General features: G+C 42.4%; 1 protein-coding gene across 1 annotated transcript in view; it reads left to right on the plus strand.

Annotated features, from left to right (window-relative positions):
• grik4 (glutamate receptor, ionotropic, kainate 4) overlaps positions 1-12132 on the plus strand; it is a 130005-nt gene extending 117873 nt beyond the window's left edge. The window contains exons 13-19 of the mRNA XM_029517000.1: positions 6176-6285; positions 7608-7781; positions 8243-8408; positions 9024-9249; positions 9731-9859; positions 10010-10128; positions 11743-12132. Coding sequence (XP_029372860.1) covers positions 6176-6285; positions 7608-7781; positions 8243-8408; positions 9024-9249; positions 9731-9859; positions 10010-10128; positions 11743-12132 — 1314 coding nt within the window. The remainder of the gene's footprint in view (positions 1-6175; positions 6286-7607; positions 7782-8242; positions 8409-9023; positions 9250-9730; positions 9860-10009; positions 10129-11742) is intronic.
• The last annotated feature ends 547 nt before the right edge of the window (positions 12133-12679 follow it).

The raw sequence follows: 12679 nt of genomic DNA on the forward strand, positions 1-12679 counted from the left end.
TCTGTCCTTTGCCATGCATGTGGTTTGAGGCCACATAAATAAAGTTGCTTTTACACACAATGCAGTGCAGATAGGACACCTTCACTAGCAGCCGTTATGATATATGTCGGTGCTCTGCTGAATGATGCACCAGAGTTATGAACCCAGACGTAACCTAAAGCTACTGTGAACCTCTTCTCATAAAAGCTCACCCTCCCGTCACATTCATCACCTGTGCAACAAAAGGGCCAGAGGCCATAGCCCAAGACTTCAACTCTCCGGGGTGTTTATTATCTGTGCCAATTCCATCATTGAAATGACTCCCTCATTTAGGAGATGAAGCCAGCATTTGAGGTAAAAAAGAGAGAGAGGTGCTTGAACATCACAGTTAATTGGGGGTGTGTGAAAGCCATGTCAGACGCAGCAGCTTCCCTGAGTTTGAAGCACGACATACAGAGCTTTATTGACTCTGGCCAAACACAATATCAGACAAAATTACACAGTCACAGGCACATGCAGCCGTGTAGCTAATGATATACACATGCACTCACAGAGCACTTAACCAGGAGCACCATACTAATTCTGGGAAGCGTCTCCCTTTCATTTCAGGGACTAAATCAGATGGTAGAAACATTACGCTCATATCCTTCTCCAACTTGGCATTATTTTTGCCAGCTCTGTCAGCTGCAACCTCTTGCTATCCATTTCCTTTTCCACTACTCCTCAAAGATGTTGTACTGGATTAGGATCTGGATACCCGAAGAGCTCACTGTCATGCTCTTGATTTGCTTTTTGACATGGTGCATGGCCATGCCAGAGGTAGGCATTAAAACATGGTTAATTGGGGTCATAAAAGGCTGCAGACTGTCAGCAGCAATATGTGGATCAGCTGTTTTATTAAACCATAATTGATATGAAGGGACACAAAGTGTGACAGGAAAACATTCCCCGCACCATTACAGCACCTTGACTCTCCACTCAAGGAAAGTCAGGTTTGTGGATTTATGTGGTTACGTAACATTTGCAAATCTCACCAGTATATACGGTCTTTAACTATCCTGTTTGGGTTGAGGGTTAGACAAAATCCTCTGCTTTTTACCCCCCCGCCCCATAAAGATTTGACATGTTAAGTCCGAGATATTTTTATACTCACCACAGTTTTAGTGGTTATCTGAGTTACTGAAGCCTCACAGCTCCAGCCAACCTGACCTTTCTCCTTTGACCTCCTTCATCAGCAAAGTGTATTCATCTACAGAAGCACTACTCACAAATGTTTTTCTGTTTGTTTGCTTTTATCACCATTTGGAGTAAAAATCTGCTGAAAAGTACAGGAGATCAGTAATATTAGATCAGTCAGTTTGGTGTAATGCCCTGGTCACTGAGAACACAATTTGAAGTTTGATGTGAATATTAGCTGAAGCTGTACCTGCAGGACTGGTGTAATGCCCTGCTTCCATCCTCGACTGATTGGACTGTAGTATGAAGACGCCGGTGTCAGGATGTTCCTAACAAAGTCCTCCATGAGTGCAGCTCCATATTCATGCTCTCACACATGCACAGTAATGTACAGGTGCATGTATGAACAAAACACATGCTTAAAGCCCAAGAGGCAGCTGCATATTGCTGTGAAAAGTGACTTTGTGGCCTCGACCTGATTAACCGCTGAACGCAGACTGTCCCTGCAGCCATCTCAACAAATGCAACAGTTGACAGTGTCTGTTATGAAACGACTGGAAATGCACATAATATCAGAGAGTCTAAACAAAAACACAGGAGGTGCGGAAACACAAGGATGAGAGAGAAGGAAAGCCGACATTTAAAAAAATCTGAAAGAAGCAGGTAAAAAGAGAAGAAGATGGGGTGTTTAGAACATGTTGAAATGGGAGCAGAGAAGCAAGCAAGGGAAAGTGAGAGTTAAAATGACAGTGGAAAGTCTCCTTCTGTGAGTCGGTATTCAGGCAGGCGGCCTCAGGGGGCAAAAGCGTGGTATGAATACCAAGAAGAAGGATGACTTGGTGAAATCCTTGACTGGATAACCTCACCAGCTCATCGTCTTGGATGGCAGGCAATCCCTGGAGTGATAGTAGAAATGGGGAAGAGAGGAACGAGTCGGGGGACAGTCGGAAGTGAACAAGGGCAGTGCGAGATAAAATGAATGAGCTCTTCATCTGTGTGTTAAGAGGACAAAGAGATATCCACGTAGCATTATAGGCAGCAATTCCTCGCTTTTCTATTTGCTGAGAAGTACTCATAAAAACAAATAATTAAGGATGTTTCGCTCTCTGCGCTGTGTCTGTATTATTTTATGTCTTTTGATTTGCCTCGTGTCCTCTACTCATCTTAACATGACAATAAACCTCTATAAAATGATTCCCCTGCTGCTAATAACAGTAATTTCTACACAGCAGCGAATGTTTACGTGTGAGGAACGTAGGCAACCTGTGGCTGTAATGTACGCTTACATACTGACTCTCAGTGCTTGTTCTGTTCAGTAATCTCTTCATAGCAGGAGATTTATCTAATTCATGCGCCATTGCAAGTGAGAATGTCTGTACTCCTAGTTTGTTGGGACATTACGCTGTGTCATTAGTTTTGCCTCTTGCATGTCATTAAATAATAGCTACCAGACTAACCATGGGTGCTGTTTACTTCAGCCAGATGTGATGTAATTGCTGCCTCAGTGTTCAGCACTGCCGCCTCCCGGGCGCTTGTTTGCCCAAGCACTGGTGACTGACAGCCTGGACAGCTGCTGACAAGCTTTAAAATACAAACACACAAAAACTGACAGTTTGTGTTGCGCACACAGACTTTCTTTAAGAGAGAGAATGACCACTTCTCTGAGTTCTCAGTTTGAACAGTAATCCTGAGCAATTGGACTGACGTGGACGTGCTCTGCATTTCTTAAATTGTTCTCTCAAGGAAGTTCATCGCGAGGAATTATGAATTGCTAAATAGACTTAATATTCACTACCTTAGTTGTTTACTTCTGTCTGTGACAGTTGCAGAGATGAATAAAGTATAAGCTCTGGGAAGGACAAATACTCTGTCAGTCCACCAGTCCTATGGGCCACCTCCACTCAAACAAGCCTCTGCCACTGTGAAACCGTGCTGACAAATTCAAACATTGCATTTGCTTTTGTTTGTTTTTTAGCACAAAAGCTATTATCACAACATTGGCACATTAGCACCTTTATAAAGCTGTCACGGCTAGCATGTCAGCAAACAGATGTGCAATGTATTCACATATTAAATAGACTGGTCACAACATTAGCAGTGAATTGGATTTATCCTTTCAGGAGCCTGACAAATGTAATTCTAACATTAACTTTCCTTTTAACTCTATTTTTGGTCACCACCAACTGTTGAGATGCGCTGAATGCCCCCATGCTGACGAGTGTGTCACTAACTTTATCTCTGCTGTTGAAACTGAAAAGGGCAGTGAGAGTGAAGCACTGTAAAGGAGCGTCGGAGAGTCGAGCAATTTCTGACCTCATGTTAATTGCTTCATTTAGTTACTATGTGTGTTTTTCACATTACACATAATTACATGATGCATCCTTAAAGAAGGAATATTATTTTGTGTAGACAGCATAATAATAACAATCATTTACTGTTGTCATGAGATGCTCATTAATGAGTTTAAATGAGCCCATTCTTTCCTGAATACAGTTTAGAAGACCTGAAATGTTTTCAGATAAAATTATCCTGACTCAGTTTTCCAAATGCAGTCACAGATTTCAAATTAATTTTGTGGAGTTCTTATTTAGCGTAACCCTAACCCCTAACCCTCGTTCATTAGTGTGACTGCTGCCGACTCACTATGGATAACACTGACTCCTGAACATGACTTTGTCTCTGAGTCTTTAACCGCACATTTTAGAGGGCCAGAGTCAAGATTTTTCAAAAGCACAACTCCTACTGGTTTTGTTTTGTTCATGTTTGTTTGTCATCTCTATTTGTAATCTCTTGTCCTGCACTTTCACTTCGCTTCCATTTGTTAGCATGAGAGTCCTGCTTTTCTGCAGCTCTCTTCATCTTAATAATAGCACCTTAGTGGAGGCTTAAGATGTGGGCAAGCAGGGCACGCAGTTAACAAAATGCTGGGTCAGCATGCACCAAACTGGACTAGCAAAGCAGAAGGACTCATGTCAGCACATACTGCTGTTACCCCAGTAATGCCAGCTCCTGCTACAAGCAGTATTGGCAGTGGTTGTCACTTTGCATCTCTACTCTGATATAGCAATTGTGTGTTTCACTTCCCCCCTCTGTTCTATTTTCAGACAGCTATCATCATCATCATCATAAGCATTACACTCTATAGATAGACTGACAGACATTAAGTCTGGCTATCTGATTTAAATCACGCAAAAAAATTAGACAGAAGTTCACTCCACCCTCCTGCTTTCTCCGCCACTCTTATTTTATTCAGCCAGCTTAATATGCAAGTGATTACAGACATTAATGAATTTTCATCTCTGTGCAAGTCTAAATGGGGGGTACGTTTATCATAACAAATGCCCACTGAAAATAATTTCACCCTCTTCCTGCAAATTCAATTTTCGAGTGGCTCACAAATGTATTACTGCAGTGTTTTGGCATTTGTGATGCCCCCTAGGAGTACCTAATAGAGCATTTTTGAATAAAAGTGATTTAGGGTTGCTCAGATGGGCTCAGAGGCTGCCTCTGGACATTGCTACAGATAATAATAATAAAAAATTATTATTATTATTAATTTTACTCATTTTGAGATTTTTTTTATGATTTTATTTCACAGTAAAAAAAATGGAAATGGAGGAAAAAGATCATGCAGAATTGAAGACTAGATGCTCCGGGGTGTTTATGACCATGTGGTATATGCCCCAACTACTCAGCCATCAGGTCATCCCTCCAAGATGAGACAGTTGGTAGTTTGATCACCTCCACTATTTAACTGTCCTGCTGGCTCAGGCAACCACCTCCATTTCATAGCCATTACCAGATGGTGGAAGTGCATCTGTATGTAAATGGCTCATATTCCCTTGCTGATGTTCGGTCAGCCTGGCTATACACTGAGCATGAACAAACGAAATATGAATGTGCATAAACAAACAAGGACATACACGTAAATAAGTACACACAATCACTCTGATACTTGGCACTGGTTCATCAGTAATTGGTTTCAGTTAGAGGACAATAGCTGTTGATGCAGGATAATGACACATTAAAAAATAGCCTCTGTAATCCCATTGGTCTACGAGCTGCCAACCTTATTTTAGCCATTTTATGTGCTCAACTAGAGATTTCCAGTCCAAACTTATACATAAAGTCCCATAGCTGCTTCAGCATAGCTAGCCTGTCCAAAGCAGTGCTATTAATCTATTTCACTTTTTCCCTCCGAGCTGGGACACTGTGTACTCTGTCACACAGGAAGTCAACTATAGGTCACAGAAATGAATTTCTGTTTAATGTAGCCATAATGGTGTAGTTGATTATTTAACCTTTCTCGCTGCTTTTGCAGCCTTTTGTAGAGCACAAATTGTGGCTGTTGTTTTTTCCTGTTTATAATTTTGACCTCTAATTGTACTACCGCATAAAATGTCATTCTATGAAAAAGTGTATTGTACAGCAATTAACATGAATTACTAGTTAATGTTGTCCTTTTTTTTTTTGTTGTGTGGCACAATTTGGAATGAAAAATACTCTTATCTGTGTTGCTCTATCAGTAAACAGGCCTGTGCATTCTGTTTACAATTCATGGGAGAGTGAGTTTCTGCTTTCATACAATTTTGATCTGACCATGTGTAACTACTGTGACTATGCAAACGAGATTGATATAGTCATTATGCTATCAGTTAGGGACAGGGAAATCTATGCTTATCACATCAAAATCCCTTTATTTACTGTCCCAGTCACCTTTTCCATCTTTTCCAAATTACACAGGCTGAGGCAACTGTTGGTCAACACAGACTAAATCGGGCCTGGGGAAAATGAATCAACACTGAAGTTCAGTAACGTCTAATTTTTGCTCCCGCTGTATGGAGGCGATGTGTCAGAAATTAACTCTCAGCTATTTTTGGCCACGCTAAGTGCTTAACCTCTTATCTCCTCATTTGACAGAAGCCCTCTTTGGCTCGTGTGGTTCAACATGGGATCAATTAGTTATTTCAGCTGCAAAGGCTCTTCCAACGTTAACTTTGACTGTGTTTTGTGATTTTAGGGACGCAGACCCGGCTACTTCTCTTTCCTGGATCCTTTCTCCCCCGGAGTCTGGCTTTTTATGCTTCTGGCCTATTTGGCTGTCAGCTGTGTCCTCTTTCTGGTGGCCAGGTAAAGAGATCACTAATATACACCTTAGACACAGACACAGTGTAAACACAGAGTCAGTAAGAGAGGGGGTGGAGTGCAACATAAACACACAAAAAAGTTTGTTGAGTGTATACAGAGGAGGAAATGTGTCTCTTCTGTCACTTCTCTCTTCAGTTGATCACAGTGTATCAGTCAGAGAGAGGTTCTTCCCCCAATGGTGTTTCCCCAGCATCACAGTGACACCTGCTGGTCGGGCACGGAGCTGCCACAGCTGCTTGCCAGAACAAAACATTCTGCATATCTTTGATTGTGATTAAAACCATCAAATCACAGTATGTCCTATAAAGAAACTAAAAATGTTCATTGTAACTCCATCTGGAAACAGACAGGCTAAGAATTTCCAGTCTCTCTAAATAAGTCCTATGGGCGGCACAGTCTAATTGCCATATGAATAGTGTCTATGGAAACTGAGGGATGTTTTGTCCTGCTTTCTTTGTTCTATTTAGTCATGCAAAGTTGTGTATGTATTGCCTATTTGAGTCTTGTAGAATAGTTTCAGTAGGTTCACATTTATTCAGGCCCGTCCTAATGCAATATTCACAAGTTAAAATGTTCATTGAAAAAGTGATCAGACGTTCCAAAAACAAAGCTGATCTGGAGAAGCTTACATGAGGTGTTGGAGGTGTAAACATATCAGATGGGTAGATGGAGTTTTTGTAGCATCAAATTTCCTTTATGTGTTACTATCCTCCACAGCTCACCCCACTTGATGAGTGGGATGTGGGATGAGTGTGCAATACATTTTCTCAAAGCCCAAATGTACAGGATGGATTAATAACAGCAACCAATAACTCTATCAATGAACTTATGGGCATGTGAGGATGGTAACCAGACAGAATTACTAATATGAGTTGAAGTCTTTCTTGATTGTGACAAATCAGTTGGTAGTTTCTCTCTAAAAAAGAGACAAGAATGCTGTCTCTATCTAACACATGGCAGTGTTGTCACATGACTTAAGCGTCATGCAGCACCATTTGAACATACCAATTACCCTGCTGTCGCCCCCTCTGTTTATGTAGTCGGCACAGAGGGAATAAGAAGCAGGTTGGTTGCCTGTGTGGAGAGCCAAGGTGACTTTGTTTCCAGTTGATTTTTAGAGTTGTTTTGTTCCTTGTCTTTCACAGCTCTTGCTCTTTCTCTCTTTCAGTCTCTCCCTGTGTGTTGAGTTTTGCTCTCATCAGAATACTTAATCCAGCACTCAGTTTACAATCCTTCTCTTGTCGGCTGTGGTCCTCCTTTGATTCTGTCTCTGTCGTCTAACTGCATTGTGTGGTTCCCCCCAGATTGACGCCGTATGAGTGGTACAACCCTCACCCCTGTCTCAAGGGTCGGTGTAACCTGCTGATCAACCAGTACTCACTTGGCAACAGTTTCTGGTTCCCTGTTGGAGGATTTATGCAGCAGGGATCAACCATTGCTCCCAGAGCTCTGTCCACACGTTGTGTCAGCGGAGTCTGGTTAGTATCGGCTTCAGAAAGCATGTTTTCGGCTTTTAAATTCACGCAAGTGTGCAGGTGAATTCTGTTCCCATCAGGGAAAGGATTTTATCTCTGATGTGATCTTGCGGCATCATTACTGATTTCAGGAACAACACAGTTCAAGATGAAACAATAGTTATATTTGTGCAAGTGCACATTTAAAAAAAGGGAATTTATATAACTGCCTTTTCCGTTAAAGCTTTATTTCCTTTCATCTAAAGTGAGAATTGTCACTTTTATTCATTGTCATCCACCCACCCATTTTCTCATAAACCTCCTCATCCCCTGAAACGTCTGCAGTGTCGTCTTTTTTCAGGTGTGCAGTTATTTTAAACCCCCGACACTTTCACCCAGACAGTCTATCTTCACATGCTAGTCTGTCCGTTTACATATTTTATAGGGGAGTACTTATGATCTTTTCTCATACCTTTCCTCCACAGGTGGGCCTTCACATTAATCATAATCTCATCCTACACCGCCAACCTGGCTGCTTTCCTAACAGTCCAGAGGATGGAGGTGCCGATAGAGTCAGTAGACGACCTTGCAGATCAGACGGCAATAGAGTATGGCACCATGCATGGAGGATCCACCATGACCTTCTTCCAGGTCAGAAGTTACACATATAATTGCATATGAAACATTGTTGTATGCTCATTGACCACAGCCACACAGACACACAACTGAGCCATCGGTGATCAATGGGCCATCAGGGATGTTATCTCCTCATCACCTTCCTGTCCTTCCTGTCTCCTTCTTCTAACTACGGGTTTTATTTGTTTCCTGTCTGTTCCTTGGCAAAACAATTCAATACCTTCCTCTTCAGGGCGATGGGGCAGTGTACAGGTTCTTTCATCCTCTCAAGATTTGACCTTAGACAGAAAGAGAGAAAAACTGGAGTGAATGAATGTATCACATAGGACCGACATTGAAGGATGACAGAGGAGTAATGAGGGACATTTGTCTCTTCTTTCTCTGTGCATTTACATCCACTGGACTTGGAAAGTGGAGGACAGTCAGGGGTGTCAGATGACGTTTCTGCTGCAGACACCGAAGCTACTGAAATAAAAATACATCTGCGTGCCTTTCTCAGAATCTGAGTTTGAATAAATCCATCACTAAAGAAATCTTTTCCACTGCAATAATGGAAACTGTGTGTCTCCAACTGATATACTTTTGTTTACTGTCTCTGTTTTTCTCGTCTTGTCTCTCAACCTTCTGCAGAATTCTCGCTACCAAACCTACCAGCGTATGTGGAACTTCATGCACTCAAAGCAGCCAAGTGTGTTTGTGAAGAGCACAGAGGAGGGGATCGCCCGGGTCCTGAACTCCAACTATGCCTACTTGCTAGAGAGCACCATGAATGAGTATTACCGCCAGAGGAACTGCAACTTGACTCAGATTGGAGGGCTGCTGGACACCAAGGGCTACGGCATCGGCATGCCACTTGGTGAGTGGCGGGGAGGTGGGGTTGGAAAAGTGGGAAGACAGAGTCTCAGTGTAAAATAAAGGCAACAGAGGACAAAAGCTTTTGCCTAAATGTACTTTTCATGGTGGAGTTAAGAAGAGGGAATGAAGAGCCGAGGCATTAGTCGAAGGATACACCATTAAATGTCACAATGGATAGTTAAAGTAAAGCCTCAGCAAAGCCTAACCATTAGCTTCTATTGTGAGCAAAAATGATGCAAATAGTGAGAAAGTAAAAAGACTTTAACAGTGACTGCTTCCCTGCTGAGATGAGAGAAGTGATCATTTGAAATATTCTTCCCTTAAAACAGGGAACTGTTTCACTATGATTCAATAGCTTTCAATAAAAAGTATAAATACAATCTGATCTGATGATCTGAAGTTCAGCTTTAAGGCTGAATGCAGACTTAGATACCTTTTCTGGGCTGTGCATCTATGAGCTGTCCCCCTCTCTCCTCCTCCAGGATCAGTGTACCGTGACGAGTTTGACCTGGCCATTCTCAAACTGCAGGAGGACAATCGTTTGGAGATCCTCAAGAGGAAGTGGTGGGATGGTGGCAAGTGTCCAAAGGAGGAAGACCACCGTGCAAAAGGTTTGTCTCTGGTTGATCTTCGTCCTGTTCACTTTGGTCAAGTTAATGTCAAGTTGTGAAACAATACTATATTCGTTTAAAAGTTTCCTTCTTTTTCAAATCCCTCTTCCCATCATCTGCCTGGTCCTCACCAAATCTCTCTTTCTGCAGGTCTGGGTATGGAGAACATTGGCGGCATCTTTGTGGTGCTGGTATGCGGCTTGCTCGTGGCTATCTTCATGGCTGTGCTGGAGTTTGTCTGGATGTTAAGACAGTCATCGGGAAGTGAGGTGAGAGAGGGCTATCTAACCTGCATCTGCTTTGTCTCCCTCTCCCCTCCCTGGCACCTTCTCCCCCATGGAGCTGCTAGTCTTTCCCAAAGTGCACAGCTTTGACAGGAAGTGTGTCAGGTGTCAACTTCTTTTGAGTTCCACTTTACACCCACCTGTCCTCCAACCAGCCTATGAGACATAATCAGTACTAAGCCAAGGATAAACCTTACTTATACCTCACAGAGAGAACTTGCATATGTGGATTATTTTCTATTTGTAGCAGCAGAATATTCATACACATATACATTACTTTTAATAGTGCACATAATATAAAATAATGGATGTAGTTACATCTTATTGCCAGTAGCTACTTGCTGCTTACAGGGTGCTTTCAGTCAGAGTTTCCTCACAAAAATAATCATGACTGTCATATCTCAGCCTTAATCCAACTATCTTTTTACTGGAAAAGATGTCAGGCATTGTGTGCACATCTTCACTCAAAAAGCAGTTATCATAGATCAGCGAGTAGATGATGAGCAGCGTTGGACGAGTTGTTTGTCAGACCTTTCACAATTGACTACCAACACAACTGGATCTGGAAAATAGAAGGGTTTCCATAAAAGATTTCACTCTCACTTGAGGGAAAAAACGAAGTATAGTATACGTATTTTCCAGTGTGAAAATTTTGATGTGGTTACATTTATAGTGTGTGAATAAATTGTTCTAATCAGTACAATGTAAACTACAAATCAAAAATATTTAAATAGTTGTTAAAAATCCAATGACGCTTCACCTGTAGTGAAGACTAGAAAGCAATATTAGAAGTGGGTCTGCTCCTGTCAAAGGACTCCTGCTGTTTGGCAAAGCATTTTGGTCTGGACCAATGCCAGTTAAAATTTCCAGAAAACGATCACTGCTGTTAGTGAAAGAGCTCTGCTGTGCTATTCTTGAGGTGTGAACACCATTAAACAGTGGAGGAATAGGATGTGCATGCAGTGTTCTAATTATTTCTGATGTGATTCTTTTAAAAGTTACCTGATAATTGTCTTCTGGGCACTGCACTGTGATTTTAATTCAATAAACATTCGGAATGTGAAAGTTGAAAACCAACTCATGTGGTTCTTCTTTTTGACCAGCATAGATTTTCAATCTAATTTATAAACTGTGGGCTTGTGTGTATATATGTGTGTGCATGCTTATTTGTGTGAATGTTACCGCACTCATGTGCAGCATGTGTGGATTGACCAGCCTTTCTTGGCCTTTACTTTAGCTGGAGTAGTAGTAGTAGTAGATAGCAATGGTGGACTGTGTCATTAGTCACAAATCAAATGTGTGTTTGCATGTGTGTGTCTCTGTTTCGTCTGAAAAGTGCACTATGTCTTGTTTTTTTTTTTACTGCTGGTTGTTCAGTCTAGACTGGCTGTCTCCACAATTCATTGATTATGAGGATAACCATGAAATGTGTGTGCGTGTGTGTGTGTGTGTGTGTGTGTGTGTGTTACGTTTCTGTGAGTTCCATCAGTCTGTCCTGATCTAGTCAGTCAGTCAGTGAGTTGTCTGGCCTCTCTCCCTTTCTCTCCCTCTCTTATCCCCCTCTCCCCTATCTTTTTCTCCCTATGTGTGTGTTTGCAGCAGTCAGTGTGTGAGGAGATGCTACGGGAGCTCCAGGGCATCATCCTTTGTCGCGACAGCCTGCAGGTGAGGCGCCGGCGAGCAGCTTCGGTCCTTCGGCCACGACCTTTGCCCCTGGAGGAGCGTCGGGCGCGGGCTGCCGCCGTGAGCCTCAGCAATGGCAAGCTGTGCGGGGGCACCGGACTGCCCGAGCCCCTCTCCCACAGACTGGCGCAGGAGGCAGCCCTGGTTGCAAGGGGGTGCAGCCACATCCGCATTTGCCCTGAGTGCCGACGCTTCCAGGGACTGAGGATGCGTCCAGCGGGGGCCACTGGGGCCCTTCCATCTCCCACACACAGTGAGGAGAGCATAGAGTGGGACAAGACCACAAATAGCAGTGAACCTGAATAACGCCTGGCAACCAACAGGACTGACTTTCGCAGCAGCCACCTCTCTACTTTCCAGGGATCAAAGATTACGTGTTATTTTGATACAGCCATTCAGAGTTTGGTCTTCAAGGGCAGGACAGTTCTGTGACTTTTTTTGTCCAAGAGGCAACAGCCAGCAGTCAGTTTTTGGAACATCCTTGGGTAATTGTTTTCCTTGGTCAAAGGAAAAACTGATGAGTCTGTCCATTGTGGTCTGTCCCTGTTGGCCCTCTGTACCATGTATAACAGGACAGGCAAAAACAGCTATGGGGCATTTGTACTATGCAGTATTTTCAGTCATTTATCTTTGTGCTGGTTTTTGTTCTGTTTTGTTTTTTTCATTTTTAAATTATTTCTGTCCTCTGTTGGATTATGAGTACTGAATATTGTTATTCTAGTGTTCTTAAAAAAAAAAAAAACTTAAGAAAGTTCCCTTTTTTTATCTGACATATATTGCCTCGAAAGAGCTGCAAAGATAAACAGACTAATGCAAGTTCATCCTTCAAATCTTTTTATTTTGAAAGTGCCAA

Source organism: Echeneis naucrates, chromosome 13 (assembly GCF_900963305.1).
Source record: "Echeneis naucrates chromosome 13, fEcheNa1.1, whole genome shotgun sequence".
NCBI classification, from domain to species: domain Eukaryota; kingdom Metazoa; phylum Chordata; class Actinopteri; order Carangiformes; family Echeneidae; genus Echeneis; species Echeneis naucrates.